At 38.2% G+C, this 17,711-nt stretch overlaps 2 protein-coding genes across 3 annotated transcripts; both read left to right on the top strand.

Annotated features, from left to right (window-relative positions):
- Positions 1–2,642: 2,642 nt before the first annotated feature.
- Positions 2,643–4,610, top strand: LOC104102473 (intracellular protein transport protein USO1-like). Its single transcript, XM_009610185.4, has one exon. It carries the CDS (start codon positions 2,643–2,645, stop codon positions 4,608–4,610), a length of 1,968 nt encoding a protein of 655 aa, XP_009608480.1.
- Positions 4,611–8,404: 3,794 nt separating this feature from the next.
- On the top strand, positions 8,405–16,714 carry LOC104102471 (uncharacterized). Of its 2 annotated transcripts, none has more exons than XM_009610184.4 (5): positions 8,405–8,544; positions 8,656–8,995; positions 10,425–10,796; positions 11,089–15,543; positions 16,157–16,714. In XM_009610184.4, the coding sequence occupies exons 2-4, from the start codon at positions 8,846–8,848 to the stop codon at positions 15,505–15,507; spliced, it is 4,941 nt and encodes a 1,646-aa protein (XP_009608479.1). In that variant the 5' UTR covers positions 8,405–8,544; positions 8,656–8,845; the 3' UTR covers positions 15,508–15,543; positions 16,157–16,714. The 2 variants fall into 2 exon arrangements, with proteins under 2 accessions (XP_009608479.1, XP_070033586.1); XM_070177485.1 differs by having other exon boundaries at positions 8,406–8,544; positions 8,656–9,006.
- The last annotated feature ends 997 nt before the right edge of the window (positions 16,715–17,711 follow it).

Below are 17,711 nucleotides of genomic sequence, written 5' to 3'. Positions count from 1 at the left end.
AAAAATCCGATCCAATCCAAGCTTATTTTGGATTGGATTTGGATTGTCATTTCTTCGATCGAAAATTGCAAGCAAAATTTTTATATCCTGTGTACAACACACATTTCAGAAAGCCACCGAGAGACTCCATTAGTTTTCTTAAATTATTATTTTGTAATATATTTTACATAACCGACATACATCTCTCAATAATTATATTATTAATATTATATGATTTTTATATATATCCAGAGACCTCATCAGTATACTTAGCGGGCATTTGGACATAAAAATTTTGGAAAAAAGCGAACTTTTTTTTAAGTAAAAATGATATTTGAAAATTAGAGTTGTGTTTGGACATGAATATAATTTGGAGTTGTTTTTGAATTTTTGTGAGTGGTTTGAAGTGAAAACTTTGAAAAATAGTTTTATGGAGTTTTTTAAATTTTCGAAAAATTCGAAAATTCAACTTCAAGTGAATTTTAAAATTTTCATGGTCAAACACTGATTCCGAAAAAAATAATTTTTTTTTCCAAAAAAGTAAAAAAAAAAAATTGTGGCCAAACGGCATAGATAGCTACTTGAGAGTCTCCATTGGTTAGGTTTTATGGAGGAACGATTTTTCTATATATCTTGTACCAACGAAATTTTGTAGGTAACGCCTGGTAACTGATGGTATTTCCCCAGTAATCCTCATCGATGAAGAGTTAACACGAACATGTGCGCCTATTTTGTTTTTGGTGGTGGAGCTTATTCATATTTAAGGTATTCTGAATTTCATCTACTATCGACATGGATAACTGATTTTCCTTTCAATTTCCGGAAACTCAAACAAACATCTTCATAAATAAAGAAGTTTTAGTTGAGTTTCGGTAACTTCTTATTAATTAAGTAATACCAAACCAAATTAAGGGTATGTTTGGTTTGAAGAAAAATATTTTTTAATTTTTCCATAGTTAGTTGGCTTAAATATTTTTCCTATCAAAAGAAGAAAAATATTTTCCACAACTCTTCTTAATTTTCCCCACCCTATTCCGCATTCCCGCCAACCCTCCACACCTCACCCCATCCCTACCCCATCCTCACCACACCCACCCCTGCCTTAAATAAAAATATTATTAAAAGTACTTTTTTTTCATGTTGTAGATAGAATACTTTTTTTTTTCATTTCAACAAAATGAATATTTTTTTTCATGATGTAAAATAAATATTTCTTTCATTTCAACAAAAAAAATATATTTTCTTTTCATGATATAAAAAAAATATTTCCTTTCATTTCAACAAAATGATGTAGTAAAAAGTATTTTCTTTCATTTTAACGAAAAAGTACTTTCTTTTTATGATGTAAAAAAAAAATTTCTTTCAATTCAACAAAAAAGTACTTACTTTTTATGATGTAGAAAAAGTATTTTCTTTCATTTCAACAAAATGATGTAGTAAAAAGTAGTTTCTTTCATTTCAACAAAATGAGTATTTTCTTTTCATGATGTGAAAAAAGTATTTTCTTTCATTTTAACAAAATGAGTACTTTTTTTTTCTCCATGTTGTAGAAAGAGTACTTTTTTTTTCAACCAAAAAAGAGTATTTTCTTTTTAGTTATGTAACACAAATTTCAACGTTGTTTTTGCGTGAAAAAGTAAAATATTACATTAGTCCCTTTGAGTTTATGTGAATTTTTTAAAAGAATGATTAAATTATTAAAAAAAAATAGAGTACTGAAAACATTGTGTATTTGGGGCTAGGGTGGGAATAAGGAAAGTAGCATAAAAATTTATTGTCCTAAAAGATATTTTCTACTCACTAAGCAAACACTAGAAAATATTTTCTGGAAAACCCTTTTTACTCACCAACCAAACAATGAAAAATAAGTGATAAAATCACTCATTTTCCAAGAAAACATGAAAATATTTTCCATGGAAAATATTTTCCTTCATGCCAAACACACTCTACACGTTACTAACTTTTAACTTAAATACCAAATTATATCAAATCAAGGCACATATTGATGTTTTAGAAATTAATTTAATTTTTCAGTCCGATTTGTTATTCAGTTAATGTTGGATACCCAACTTATAAGAATTTTATTATGGGAAAAAAACTTATACTTCCTCCATTTCAATTTATGTGAACCCATTTGTCTGCATACGGAGTTTAAAAAAAAAAGAGAAAACTTTTGAACTTGTGGTGTAAAATGAGTCACATATATTTTGTGTGATCATAAATCATTACATAAAGGTAAATTATTTTTAAATAAGGAAATGATTCATTTTTCTTAGCACAGACTAAAAAGTAAATTGGTTCAGATAAATTAAAATTTTGTTCATTTATTTCTTACTAATTAATTCATTCAATCTCCACCAACCTATCTCCTCGATTCCCGAGCCCTCCTAAATTTGAATTCAAATAAAGATTTCTACCAATAAATGAGTGCCACGTCCCTGGTTTGGCGTTGGGGGGTATTAGCCCAAAGTCCATTTCAAAACCTCAGAAAAACCCTAGCAAATTCACGACTTTTTGAAATTTGTACGCATTTTCTCTGAGCCGTAGGAAACAAAACCCTAGAAAAACTCTTCACCTCTCAATCAATCTTCTTATCTCATTTTCCAAAAACCAAAACCCACCACAAAAACTCTTTAGCCAAAACCCAAAAAAATACACTCACAATGGCCAAAAAGAAGGCAGCCCCCCACACCCACCAGACTGAAGAGGGAAAGGAAAAGCAGCAGCAGGAGGTGAAAGAACACAATCACTCCGCAGCCATGGAAGAGGCTTCTGAGAAACTTGAAAGCCTAAAGAGCCTCAATAACATGCTTCTCAAGGAGACCATTGAGAAACGGCAACAGGTGGACTCACTCGCGCACGCTAAAAGCTCTCTGGAATCGGAACTCAAAAGGTCTTACTCGGAGAAGGACGAGTTGAAGGCCCAGTTGACTCGGCTGAATGAAGATGTTGTTCAGTTGGAGATTGACAAGAATCTGGTGTCCGTGTTTGTCGCTGTGCAGGTTGGTTACCATGCTGAGGTGGCTGAGAAGGAGAGGGAGGGGTTTCACAAACAGAATGATGCGGTTATGAAGAAACTTGAGAGTTTAGAGTTAGAAATGAGTGATCTTATGAAGGAGAAGGGTGAGATTGAGAAGGCGAGGATTGAAAAGGAGAATGAGATTGAAAGCCTTAAGAAGAAACTGAATGCTATTGCATATGAGGTTGCCCGTGAGAGAAATGTTTCGGAGGAGATTCGTAAGGAAAAGGATGAAATGAAAACGAAACTTGATGCTCAAATAGAGGAAGCAAATGGGTTGAGTGTGAAGTTGGTTGAAACTGAGAAAAGAGAGAAGGGAATTGAACTAGCAGCTGGGAAATTAAGTGTTGAATGCAAAGCCCTTTTGGAGGAAATCAAGGACAGAGAAAGCAAGATTAAGTCGATGCTGACAGAGAAGGAATTAGTTGAGAAAATGTTGTTTGATTCGAATAAGGAGATTGATGAGCTGAGAGGACAGATTGACGTGATTGTTAGGGAAAAAGAAGGGATTGAAGGGGAGAGAAAGGGCGAAGCGAAGAAGAGCAGGGAGTTGCAGAACATAGTCACTGGTCTCAATGAGACTGTGCTGAGTTTGCAAAAGGAGCAGGCAAAATTGCGTGAAAATTTGGCTGAGTTAGAGAACAAGTGTGTGGAAGGATCGAGGAAGGAAGAGGAGATGGAGAAGAAGATTAATGAACTTGTGAAGGGAAACAATGAGAAAGAGAGCAGAGTTGAGAGTTTGATTGAAGAAAAGGGCTTTGTTGAGAAGGAATTGGACAAGGCATTGAAGCAGTTAGATGAAGAGAAGAAGAAGATCGAGCAAACTGTAACAGAGAAGAATGAGATGGAAGAGGCAAAAGTTGGGAGGGATGCTGAAATTGTTGAATTGCAGAAACAATTAGTTGAATTCAAGGATGTTATTTCTGAATTAGAGATGTCCTGCAATGGTCAAGAAGAGAAAGTGAAGAATTTGGAATCTGAAGTTGGGAAGTATAGGGCTGCATTCGAGCGAGTTGCACTTGAGAAGGATGAGATACAAAAGTGTTTTGATGATGAGAAACAGGATGTCATGAACTTGAAGAAACAGATTGAAGAAATGGAGAAACACATTCAAGAAATCGTTAAGGAGGTTGAACGAACCAAGGCTGATTACCTCAATGTGGTTGGAGAAAAGAAAGAGATGGAAACTCGATGCCAAGTGTTGAACAAGGAAATTGCTTATGTGCAAACTTCACTTGGCGAAGCACAGAAGGAAATCAGTGATATGCAGTGCAAGGTTGTATTGGCAAACAGTAGTTCCGAGGAAATCTTGAATGCTTTGAGGACTGTTGCAGGTTCAATCTGCTTGAATGATCAAGGAGCAAATGGCAATGTGCTTGGTGAAAAACAAATGAATGAGGAAGATGTCAAGCCTTATGAAGCAGAGTTGGAGGCCATCACGAATGCAATCAAGAGTAAAGAGAACAAAGTAGATGAGATGAAGAGACAGGTTGAGTTCCTACAGCTTTCGGTAGCACAAGCACAAAAGAAGAAGAATTTTTGGACCATGTTATCTTCTGCAACAACACTTTTTGCTGCAATTTCTCTTGCATATGTTGCTCGTGGCCATTGAATGAGGGAGTCATTTAGTTTTATCCAAACTGCTAACCGCAAGTTCCAAGAAAGGATTTCAGTTTTGGTCCCATAGTTTAACCTGTTAAGGAACATGGGCAGGTTTTTGTAATGCTGGTATCATGGCCTGACATGATATTTGACTGCTGTTAGCTTTTTTCAATGTCATACTTAACAATCTATGACCACGTTCTTTCATGCTTCCATAGGAAATAATATGAAATCCTTTACTTTACTATCTCCGTATTCAGATTGCCATTCAGTTTTCCTGGATTTATCTTTGCTTAGTATGAATCATGAATCCATTTGCTGTTCGTCCGTGTTCTTTTTATGTGTGTTTTCTTTAGGGTGTTATTTAAAGGAAGACTACTGGAAACAGCAAGATAGAGATAAGGTCTGCGTACACACTACCCCTCCCCAGACCCCGGGGTGTGGGGATAATACTGGGTATGTTGTTGTTGTTGTTATTTAAAGGAAGAAGCTCCAATCATAAGAGATTGTGTAAATGGTTGTGAGCTTTAGAAAACTCACGATATGATTGTTCTGTTAGAAACTTCATTGTGACAAACAAAGGTTTAAAAGCTTAAAAAGCATCGATTTTATGTCAGATACAAAAAGAAAATCGATGAAACATCATGAATGTATAACTCTGTTTGGTTTCAGGATTTCAATATTTATTTCCCTAGTGTTTGCTTTCAGGTTCTGAATTTTTCGTTTCCATTTGCTTATTGATTATAGCTATTACTGAAGGACCTAAATGCTACTTAGCTTTCAAATTTCACACCCATTTTGGAGGTGAGAAATCAACAGCACTTTTGACTAAAGAGGTACGTGCATAGGATGAAAGGAAAGCTGCAGAAGTTTCAATTCACATGGTCTGGTGGGATCTAAGAGGTAGTTGCAGAGGATGAAAGGGAAGCTGCAGAAATTTCATTCCACATTTCCTGGTGGTTTTAAGGGTGTGTTCTACTTTCAATGCATCACCATCTACTCATTTGAAAGCTTTCTATGCATTATATTTCTCCTTTCTGGGTTAATCTGGTAGTTGGAAGCATGAAAAATGAGAAGTTGGAAGATCTGGACGATTCAAGAAATGTGAATAATCATAGTGTAGCTTTATATTGTGAAAGTACTGGAGTGACCAACATACATTCAGAAGATGAGAAAGTAATTGACAATAAAAGTATACTGAAGTTAGATGCACTTTATGCTGCAAGAGACTTCTTTTTAGAAATGTAATATGTGCTGCAACAGACTTCTTCCAGGGTACAACTGACTACTGAACAGGAAGAGTAAGAGACTTCTTCCTATGTCCTTTTAACAGAAACGAACTTGATCTTTTAATTACATTGCATATAAAATGTTAACAGAAGGGAAGTGGACGATGAGGTCACTTGGAAAAGTTTTACCCTTATTTGTGGAAACGCTGGAGTGGTATCTCTTTATGTTGTTGCATACTCAGTACTTCTAAATGCATTTTGTAAAGCTGGTGTATTGATTGTCAGAGTAGTTTCTTTAGGACTATTCTTCCCTTCTTTTGCATCTTTAATGCCTACATTTTTTTGACATGTACTTTTATGCCTACATCTGAACGGAAATTCAACTGATACATGATATACTAAAGACATGTGGTTTCATTTTTTTGCCTAAAAGGTTTATGTTGATGCTGTAGCTGTGACAAGCTAAATGAAATCAGAGAAGTTGTTAATATGGGTATTTATAAGCTGAATCAGTTTGGAACACTCTGGTGGATTGACTCCAATGCTGCAACTGATTTCTATTTAGGAAGGCTGCAACATCTATAGTGCCAGTGATCTTGTCGAACAAATAGCTGCAACTTCCACAGCTGCATATTTAATTATTTAGTCTGTTATGTATTTGCAAATGGATTTGAGCTATTCAAACCCCATGCTTAATAACAATATTCATGTTACAAAAAGAAGCAAGGAGAAATGCATCTATAAGTTCTATGTGGTGGAAGTCGCACCCAAGGGTGTGGCCTAGTGGTCAATGAAGTGGGTGAGAACCATGAGGTCTCAAGTTCAAATCCCAGCGGAGGCAAATACTAGGTGATTTCTTCCTGTCTATCCAAGCCTTGGTAGATAGAGTTACCTGGTACCTGTTGCTGGTGGGAGGTGGCAGGTATCCCGTGGAATTAGTCGAGGTGCGCGCAAGCTGTCCCGGACACCACGGTTATCAAAAAAAAAAAAAAAAGCGTGGTGGAAGTCATAATTCTGATGCTTTCACTATGGACATGGATGAACATGATTCTTCTTTTGTGGGTGAATTGCAGCAACTAACAAGAGAAGGTGAATTAGTGGTGGGAGGTTAATGTTAATTAACTCGTCTATTCTAACTGTTAATGTTAATTTTTATTCCATAAAGCTATTTATTTCTTCCTAATTTATTAAGTTTCCTACTCCCCATTGTAACTTCATCTTCATAAATCCCTGTTTGACTATAGATTTTCAAAATAAAATTGAAAATATTTTTTGTTTATGAAATATGATCATGTTTTGGGAAAAAAAACTTTAAAAATTTTCAAGTTCCCAAAAACTGATTTAGGACATTTTTTGGGTGAAATTTTTTCTTCCATTCACAAAACTTCAATTTTTCTTCAAATAAAATGCATACCCAAACCCAACTTCAACTTTCAAAAATTATTTTTCAACACAATTTCAAAAACTCTTTTTTCAAGTTTCGGTAAGGATTGTTTAAATAAATAGAGGGAGAGAAAGCAACAATTAAACAAGATTTGGAAAGTCATTGGAAGGACAAGTAAGGACAACATTTTGTTGAATGTTCTCCTACTACCAACTTATTCTTCCCCATCGTATTATTATTATTTTATTATCATAAATAAATGGCAACTTCGACATAGGCAAATGTTTTACCCTTTAATCATGAACCTGGCCGCCAAATTACATATCTGCCCCCCTATGATGATGGTAAATTGTCCTTTTTGCTCTTCTGCGTACAGAAGCAGAAGAGACAATTGGATGAATCTGATGCCAATCGAATTCGAATAATAAGAAAGAAATAGAGTTGCTTTCTTTGGAAAATAAAAGTCAACACATCCCCACATCTGTCAACTCATCTCTCCGAACCAGCACCACTTAGCAAAAGAGACAATACACAATTTTAATTCAGTAAACGTTAAGTATTACTCCTATCTATTATACTACTATGGTTCTTTTTATCATGTGTCAATAGATACTAACTTAATACTATTAGTCAATCCGTTAATGCTAAAAATGGTCACTTAACTACTTTTGAAGCGTTGTTCCACATGCACACATGATTATATAGAATTTACCCTCAAAGAGGCATTGAATTTGGAAAGTACTTAATTTCCTAGACTTTATTTAATGTGAAACTATTACATTACAAATAGAATATTGCGAGTAAAGAAGTGGACAAAAGAAATATTAATTCTTTTTTTTTATGTGGTTATTACTATAACAACTTTTCGTTAATAATAATTGAGCCGGAAAATATAACATGTGCTTCATAACTCTAAGGGGTCGATTAGAATAATTTCGGAATCAAACTATATACTATATAAGTTTTCACAATTTCTCACTGCAGAGAAAACTCCAATCTGGGGACTCGGAAAAAGAGGAGGAGGTGGCAGGGTAGTTTTATAGTACAGGGGAGTGGACCTTTTCAGTTTAATTTTAGTTTTGGAGTTTTTAGTCAGTCGAGTCACATCTTCACCAGTAGCAGACCAGTCACAAACATTTCAGTCTTTTTAACTCGTCTGTGGGGCAGCGTTATCAATGCCCTGCCCTCTCTGCCCATCCCTGCCCGCTCTCCCGAAATTCCTCTATCTCTACAACCCCAACTTTCCCTTTACTCTCTCGCGACATCTCTCTCTCTCTCTCTCGTTTGTTAAATTGAATACTTCACTACCCTCTGTTGTAAATTTATAAAAGGTTTGTATTTTTATTGTATTCTAGCTGTATATATCCGGTATATGTCTACACGCAACTACTGTTATGTTGCTTATGAATTGAATTAATTGGATCTACTATTGATGGTTGCAGATCGGTGAATTGATGTTTTGCTGTTGAAATTGAGTTAACGAAGCTAGGGTTTTTGTATATTTTGTGAGCGATCGACGGTTTTTTTAGGGTTGAGGAAATTGGGGATTTTTAACTAGGGTTAGAGGAATTGGATGGTATAATTGATGGTTGAGGGGGAAGGAATAGGGGAAAATGCAAGGGGAATTTTATTATGCATGGGATTGGGAGGATACAGAGGGATTGTAAAAGGAGGAGTGGTGGTGGTGGTGGTCAGCACATGCCGGCGACGATTACAAGGAGGACTGTAGCCGCCGGTGATTCTCCTCTTGTTTCTACTGTTACTGCTGATTCCTTTTGCAAGGTATTACCTTGGTGGGTCTTTTCGATTTTGCCTTATTTTCTCTCTTTTGACGAGAGTTCTGTAATAGTGATAGGTGATTTAAAATGTCCAGTAGTATTGATAAAGTGTTTTGCATCACAGTACCTGTTCCTACACTGTTTTTAGCTGCGCAAAGCAGATTTTTTTTGGGGGCTGGGGGTGGGGTTGTATGTGATTTTTGTTCCAGTTGGAGTTTTCCCCCTTTTTTTGGCGGTAGTATCAGTTGAGCTTTAGAGGCTTGTCGCAGTGTTAAATACTAATAAATATGATCATTCAATTGCATTCCATATTCACGAGTAGCTTTTTTTTGGTTATATTTCCCGGATAGGTGCACAATGGGGTACTTCGTAAGTGGAATAATTATGGGAACACATTTTGTTTTAGTACTTTATTCCAAATGATGATGTTGGGTGCTTCCAACTTCGGTTTCTTTTGATCTTTCCGGCAAGGAGAGGCCGATGGTGTTGGTTTCAACTGTGGGGAAAAATTTAAGAAATGTTAACTTTCTTTTCTGGAACTCATTTGTGTCTCTTCTACGAATATTTATCAATATGTTCCTGAAGACATTGGCACCAACTTTGATGTGATTTCTTTTTTCTGTTCTAGTTGATCATGAGAAAAGATGTGCATGGTTCTTCATCAAGAAAAGATGTGCATGGTCACATTGCCCTCCACATACTCCATGTATATGGGCATGGTTACAGAACAAATGGGATCAAAATGAGCTTTGACTAAATATAATACTTGGTGAAATTTAAGATTTTAGCATATAAATCCTTAGGAAGCAATACAGGTAGCAGTTTTACTAATTAAATGCCCTCATGTTACTAATTGACTGCCCTTGGAACCACGCTAAATAGTCTCCTCTGACTAGGTTCAGCAACAAACAACACAGTAACAACAATTACATTTCAGTCCCAAATGTATCACTAGGTTCACATCCGCACTTATTCATCTTGTAAGCTTGATTGGAGGTTATGTATGGCTGTTGGCTGCTCTGTTAATTTGCTTGTTGGGTGAAGAGATGCTTTAATAACGTAAGCAGTTAAATTGCAAGTGCATTTCAAACCAGTGTTCTCCAAATTCTGCGTATATGTGTTGATAGTGTTGGTTATACCTGATGAAGTAGTCAATATCAGAGCGTACCTAGAAAATCATGGAAGCGTGTGTTACCATAAATGTTTGCACAAAGTCAGAACGATGAGGATAAAGGGTTTTCCGCTTTACCATGCCTCCAGCCCTATCAACATCTTTCCCTATTTCTTTCTAGTTCTTTTATTTACTCATCTCTGTGTAGTTCGCTTTTGTTTCTATGCTTTTTGTAGTTTGCTTATATTTCCGTCAATTGATTGTGGCATGTCTACTGTTTCTCGGGTTTTCTTGGTGAAGTGAATGTTATCTTTCTATGCAGGACGGTCGCAAAATTAGTGTTGGAGATTGCGCTTTGTTTAAACCACCACATGATTCACCACCTTTCATTGGAATAATCCGTAGACTAACATTGAGTCAAGATAATAATTTGCAATTAGGTCTTAATTGGCTCTATCGTCCTGCTGAGCTGAAGCTTGGCAAAGGCATCCTGCTGGACACCACACCCAACGAAATCTTTTATTCCTTCCATAGGGATGAGATTCCAGCTGCATCATTACTCCATCCATGTAAAGTTGCATTCCTTCCTAAAGGGGCTGAACTTCCAACAGGAACATCCTCATTTGTCTGCAGGCGGGTTTATGACATTCAAAACAAGTGTTTATGGTGGTTAACTGATCAAGATTTTATTAACGTAAGTTATCATATCATTCCTTCACAGCTCAGTATTCCTCTGCTAAACTACCAAAAGGTAAATTGTATTATTGATAAAATAGATAAATGGGGGTTGAAATGTTGAAAGAAAAAGGGAAAGAGAGTCTGTCTTGTTCTTGGATCTTTTTTTTTTTGTCAAAGAAGGATTTTGGGACTCTTTGCGGGGCAGGTGTTTGAAATGGTGAGAACAAGAGAATTGCAAATCTTTCAGGCCTTAACTTTGTACTTTACGCATAATGTTTCACTTATTGAATATTATTTTTCCTCTATAGGAGCTACAAGAAGAGGTAGATCAGCTGTTATACAAGACACGAGCAGAGATGCATGCAACAGTGCAGCCTGGTGGTCGTTCTCCTAAACCAATGAATGGCCCTATATCATCATCACAATTGAAACCTGGTTCTGATAATGTACAAAGTAGTGTAACTTCTTTTCCTCCACAAGTCAAGGGAAAGAAAAGGGAGCGGGGAGAACAGGGTTCTGAATCTATTAAGCGTGAACGTTCAGTTAAATCTGATGATAGTGAAAGCATCTTGAAATCTGAAATTTCTAAAATAACGGAAGAAGGAGGGCTTGTGGACAATGAAGGGGCTGCAAAACTTGTTCAGCTCATGCAACCAGATAGATTGGACAGGAAAATGGATTTGATTAGTCGTTCAATGCTTGCAAGTGTTGTAGCTGCGACTGACAAGTTTGACTGCCTTGACAGGTTTGTGCAGCTAAAGGGTTTGCCTGTGTTAGATGGGTGGCTTCAAGATGTTCGTAAAGGAAGGATTGTTGAATTTAGTAATATTAAGGAGGGTGATAAACCAGTTGAGGAATTTCTCTTGGTTTTGCTGCGTGCACTTGATAAGCTTCCTGTGAATCTTCAAGCACTACAGATGTGCAATATTGGTAGATCTGTTAATCACTTGCGCCAACATAAAAACATTGAGATCCAGAGAAAGGCACGGAGCTTAGTTGACACATGGAAGAAACGTGTAGAAGCTGAAATGAACGTCATTGATGCTAAGTCTGGTTCAAATCAAGCTGTCACATGGCCCTCAAGATCACGGTTGCCCGAGGCTTCTCATAGCGGCAACAAAAATCCTGGTGGTTCTAGTGATGCAACAAAGAGCTTAGTTACACAGTTTTCTGCATCTAAAACGACCTCAATTAAGCCTACACCAATGGAAACTAGCATAAAGTCTGAGTCCTTATCCCCAAGCTCCATAAAACAAGCATCATCTCCTTCATCTGGAAAAGTGGGTCAGCCAAGAGTTTCAGCTGTTGGTTACTGTGATGTTCATCTAGCAAAGGAAGATAAAAGCAGCAGTTCTAGCCAGTCTCACAATCACAGTCAATCCTTCTCAGGGAAAGAGGACGCAAGGAGTTCAACTGCAGTGTCAATGAGCAGCATCAAGATCTCTAATGGTGGTTCTCGGCACCGCAAATCAATAAATGGTGGTCATGGATCATCAGTATCTGGAGGTCAAAAAGAAAGTTCTACAAACAGAAATTCTTCATTGCACAGAAACCCTAGCACTGATAAGTTGCTGCAGTCTGCATTGAGTGGTGAAAAAACAGTTCATGTGCCTGCTGTTGAGGGGAGTAGTCACAAATTGATAGTTAAGATTTCTAACAAGGGTCGCAGTCCTGCCCGGAGTGCTAGTGGAGGATCATATGAAGACCCTACCATCATGAGCAGCCGAGCTTCTTCTCCTGCGTTTTCCGAAAAGAATGATCAGCCTGATCGTAATTCTAAGGAGAAGACTGACGCATATCGATCAAATGTTACTTTTGACGTGAATGGAGAATCATGGCAGAGCAATGTCTTGAAAGATGTTCTCACTGGATCTGACGAAGGTGATGGATCACCTGTTGCTATTCCGGAGGAAGAGCGAAGTAAAACTGTTGGTGAGGGCAGGAAATCAGCTGAAGTTGCAAAAGCTGCTTCTTCATCATCAGGAACGGAACTGAAGTCAGCGAAACTGCACGAAGCTTCTTTCAGCTCCATGAATGCATTGATTGAGAGTTGTGTAAAATATTCTGAAGCAAACACGTCCATGTCACTAAGTGATGCTGTTGGAATGAATCTGCTTGCCAGTGTGGCTACTGAAGAAATGTCCAAGTCAGAGAGGGTTTCACCTTCTATTTCTCCACAAGGAGAAAGTCCTTCAGGTGAAGAGACTGGCACAGGTGATGAGCTTAAGTCAAAGTCATCTCCTGTAGATAGTTCTTCTGGTGACCTTATTGGGCAAAATGACGGTGATGGTAATGGTGGTAAAGAGAAACAGTTAATTGCTGCTAGTACTTCGTGGTCTGAGGGCAAACTACATGCTTACAGAAGTGCAGTGACGGAGTTTACCGGAGATAGAAGACCCACTTCATCTCCTTCTGAAGAAAAAACTACGGGAGAGTGCTTCAACTCTTCCTGCATTGGTTCGCAGACAGCTGGAGATTTAAAATCAGATGTTAATGGGAAGTTGGGTGAGATGGAAAAGTCTGCTGCTTCTCCTTGCAGTGTATCAGAAAGGACCAGTGATGGTGAACAGAGCAAACAATTCCAGGAGGAAAAAGTGGTTTCCACTAAGACTTTTGACGGTGTTCTAGATGCTGAATTAGATGGACATGGTAGTTCAATAGTAGAAGACCAAGTCACTAATGCCCTTTTAAGCATGGAAGACTTAAAACGACCAGTTGAAGTTTCCACTTCTAAATTTGAAGGCGACCACAAAAATGAGGTGAGTAGGGTGTTAGGTGTTGCTAGTACAGAGCTGAAACCAGCTTCGATTGTGGCAAAATCTGAACCTACAGAGGGAAGTGACAAGGAAGAGCTGCAACCAACTGGTTTTAGTCGAGATTCTGTTGCACGCCAAGGTGGACAGCCTGATAAAATAGATGCAAAAAATACTAAGCAGGTAGAAAAGCTAAATTCTGATCAAGAAGCGGTTGATGCTTCTGTTATTGAGGATAAAGCCATATTTGAATCTAATTTAGCTAGAAGAAATCTGATAAAGGATGAACCTAGTGTCGAAAATAACGATATTCCTGCACATGATCCCGGCGGCGGATTATTTACTAAAGAGGCACCTGGATTTTCTAATGCGGAAGTGGAGAAACTTGTGGAATCAAGAGAATTTAAATACTCTGGTGTAGAGGCAGATAGAACAAAGGACTGTGCATCCACCAAGGGGGAAACTTCTTCCAGCTCTGCTGCTGCCGCTCCAGATTCAGCTTCAAAGATGAAGTTTGACTTAAATGAAGGTTTCATTTCTGATGAGGGGAAATATGGGGAGCCAATCAACTCGAGAGGCCTTGGGTGTTTGTCAAATGTCCATATAATGAGCCCATTGCCATTTGCTGTCTCTTCTGTTTCCAGTAGTCTTCCTGCTTCTGTTACGGTGGCTGCTGCTGCCAAAGGACCTTTTGTCCCACCAGAAGATCTATTGAGAGTCAAAGGGGAGTTTGGATGGAAAGGATCAGCAGCCACAAGTGCTTTTCGTCCAGCTGAACCCAGAAAAGCACTTGACATGCATTCATGTTCCACGGCCATCTCTCTTTCTGAAGCTTCTACTAGCAAGCATGGTCGGCCTCCATTAGATATTGATCTGAATGTAGCAGATGAAAGAACCTTTGATGACATAAATTCTCGGGATTCTGTTCTAGCGATAGTATCTGCGGTGGACCATATAACTGATCTTGTTGCATCAAAAAGTAAACACCCAGATTCTCCTGCTGTTCATAGTTCTGGGGGACTCGATCTTGATTTGAATAGAGTTGATGAACCTAATGATGTAGGGCAATGCTCCTTGAGTAGCAGTCATAGATTAGAGGGTGTAGTGTTACCCTCAAAATCGATTTCATCCGGCGGCTTACCAACTGTAGAAGTCAGGAGGGACTTTGATTTAAATAACGGGCCTGGTGTTGATGATTCAAGTGTGGAACAGCCTCTATTCTACCAGAGTCATCAGGGAATCTTGCGTTCCCAATTTAATGCTTCTAGCCTCAGAATGAACAATCCAGAAATGGGAAACTTATCGTCTTGGTTTGCTCCTGGGAATAGTTACTCAACTATGACAATTCCATCAATTTTGTCTGATCGTGGGGAGCAGCCGCCGTTTCCAATAACCCCATCTGGTGCCCCGCGAATGTTAGGTCCAGCTGCTGCTGGTCCCCCCTTCACTCCAGATGTTTTCAGGGGTTCAGTATTGTCATCATCACCTGCTGTGCAATTTTCACCTTCGCCTTTCCAGTATCCTGTGTTCCCTTTTGGAACCACTTTCCCACTTCCTTCTGCAACATATGCAGTTGGATCAGCCTCTTATATTGATTCGTCCTCTGGTGGAAGGCTTTTTACTCCGCCTGTGAATTCACAGTTACTGGGACATGTAGGTGCTGTGTCATCTCAATATCCAAGGCCTTATGTGGTTGCAGTTCCTGACGTTAACAGCAATGGAGCCGTAGACCACAACAGAAAACGGAGCCGGCAAGGTCTGGATCTGAATGCAGGTCCTGGAGCTATGGACTTGGACGGGAAAGAAGAGTCAGTTCCATTGGCATCAAGGCAACTTTCTGTTGCTGGCTCACAGGCACATGCAGACGAGCATGGGATGATGTATCCTGTGGCTGGGGGTCTACTGAAGAGGAAGGAACCTGAGGGAGGATGGGACAGCGAGAGCTTCAGGTTCAAGCAATCATCATGGCAGTAGAAACACAAAATAACTGCGACCTTGGCGACTTTCAAGGTGATGCGAGTTTCATTTCTTGTGTTTATGATTGTCTTCTTTATGATTTAGACTGTAAGCTCCTTTGTTTCTCATGTTGTATAAAGGCTGAATGTGATTAGTTTCTAGGCCTGTGCTTAAATTGCACGTCACAAGCTGTGGTTGAGCTGCTTGTTTGTTTTTGTAAATTCCTTTGCCTTGTAATTCTTGCTCTTTTTTAAAAATCGTGTCCCTTCCGCCGGGCACGTATACATGCAAAGTATATGTAGGTTTTCAGCAGCACTTTTTCTTTTCATTGTAGTTTGCATTGATTGCAAGAAAATGAAGAATCCCAAAAATTTGATAACATTTGGGATCTTTGTCGTATTATCAAGTTACACTACTGGTGTTTGTCCCTCCTGAATATCCAAACTCAGTATGCTGTTACTATACGCCTCATACATAAGAGAGGAAGGGTTGATTTTATAAGTGGAAAGAAATGTTTTGAAGTGTTGATTGAGCTGTTCCTCTGCTTAGAATACATGCATACCTCTTAGTACCATATTTTGGTGTTGATGTTGGTTGGTGGTTTAAGCATGGTGAAGTATATTTGTTCGTCTTTGGTATGACTGTCTTTTTTCTTTGCTCGTTGCAGTTATTGGAGGATGGACTCTGTTGGGCTCCTCAAAGTGTCAGCTTCTAGTGTGCTCTCGAGGCTATGTGATGTGTCCGATTACGTTTACTCTAACCACCATTTCTTTTGGTGTATGAATGGAAGGAGAACTTCGATGGGTTTATGAGCACTTTGGTCAGCGATTTTGTCTGGGTGGACGCAGATGAGTTTCCTCTCTGTAAATATTTTAACTGTAGGAAGGCTTGAAATCTGCAATACCCAGCAACTGCAGATAAATTGTCTTATCCTGGACCAAAACATATAACCAGTGGAGGTTGGGTTTCTGGACCGAGAAATGGAAGGCCTTTTATGTTCTTTGTTGCCAATCATCTTTCTTGGCAGTTCTGCCCTCTTTTTTTGTGCAATTACATAAATATAAAGAGGCTGACACCAAATTTTGGTTCTAGAGCGTCCATCTGCCATGCTTTTATTTGATGCAGTTGCATTGTACCTTAAATTCACTTGGTTCCTAACTTTAGCTTTAGTCTGATTCACAGATAAGACTAGTTCAAGGTTATATTATCAATAGTGTTGCGAGAACCGTGTTTTACCTTCTAGCCATTATTTGTGAACCAAATTATTCTTGAGAGCTAGGAAAAGAATACTTTGGTTTATGTTGAGGATCCAAAGGGTGTAGAGTTTGGAGCAAATGTTGGATATAGTGGTCTACAATACTGTTGTGTTTTCTGCCATCGTGTGGCTGCTGCTAGGGTTGTTTCTATTTGAAACGGTTTTGAAAGATTTCAGTTTGGTATTTTCAGTTCGGTCTTAAAAATGATATTTCAATTCTAATACAAAGTCTCGTTCTTTGTTTAAAAAGTTAAGAAAAACGTGAGACACTATTTATTAGAAGCCAAATATAATGAACTACCAAGTTCACAATAAAAAACTCTTGCTATGAGTTAGCCATTCAACAAATTAAATCTAGGGTAACAAATTTCACTTATCATGTTTAAGGGTTTAATACCCACAGCTGATTTGACCGGAAAAGAAAAGAGTATTCAACAAAATGTTCTCCATTCTAAAATTGAGAACATATATACGTTAAAAAGGAAAATGTACTCCATCTATATTGCTTTGCTTACAGATCACAAGCCCATATAGTTCCTACACCAGAATTGGGTTTTACTAAGTTGAAGAATATATATTAATTTTCTCAAATTTCGCCCTTGGCATTGTAAATGAACTTCCATGCAATGGAGGCTGAATGGTTTCTTTCATCTTGTATTACCTTGGCAAAGATATCAGATGTTAGTCCTTTGGGGTACATCTGAAACTATAAAAAAAGATTAGCATAACCGCTGCGCTAGGAGTCAATAAAAAATGGTCCAAAGATTGTAATGCACTCTCACAACTGCGCAAAAGTGGGGGTGTCCAACAGTGGCTGAGCTTGCTGCACTATCATCTTGATTGACTGCATTCTCGTCTACCTCTTTGGATTGTGCCCACAGTACTAACCTATTACTATTATTGTTGCGCCAATGACACTACACGTACCACACAAAAATTGTTGTATTAACTGCAGCTTTAAAATAGT

Source organism: Nicotiana tomentosiformis, chromosome 6 (assembly GCF_000390325.3).
Source record: "Nicotiana tomentosiformis chromosome 6, ASM39032v3, whole genome shotgun sequence".
Lineage (NCBI taxonomy): Eukaryota > Viridiplantae > Streptophyta > Magnoliopsida > Solanales > Solanaceae > Nicotiana > Nicotiana tomentosiformis.
This window is presented reverse-complemented; position numbering and strand designations above follow the sequence as displayed.

Excerpts from the sequence above, each read along its gene's own strand:
- LOC104102471 (XM_009610184.4), top strand. The coding sequence starts at position 8,846 with ATGCATGGGATTGGGAGGATACAGAGGGATTGTAAAAGGAGGAGTGGT. Across the intron at positions 8,996-10,424 it reads CTGCTGATTCCTTTTGCAAG|GACGGTCGCAAAATTAGTGT; the intron begins GTATTACCTTGG and ends CTTTCTATGCAG. Across the intron at positions 10,797-11,088 it reads CTGATCAAGATTTTATTAAC|GAGCTACAAGAAGAGGTAGA; the intron begins GTAAGTTATCAT and ends TTTCCTCTATAG.
- LOC104102473 (XM_009610185.4), top strand. The coding sequence starts at position 2,643 with ATGGCCAAAAAGAAGGCAGCCCCCCACACCCACCAGACTGAAGAGGGA.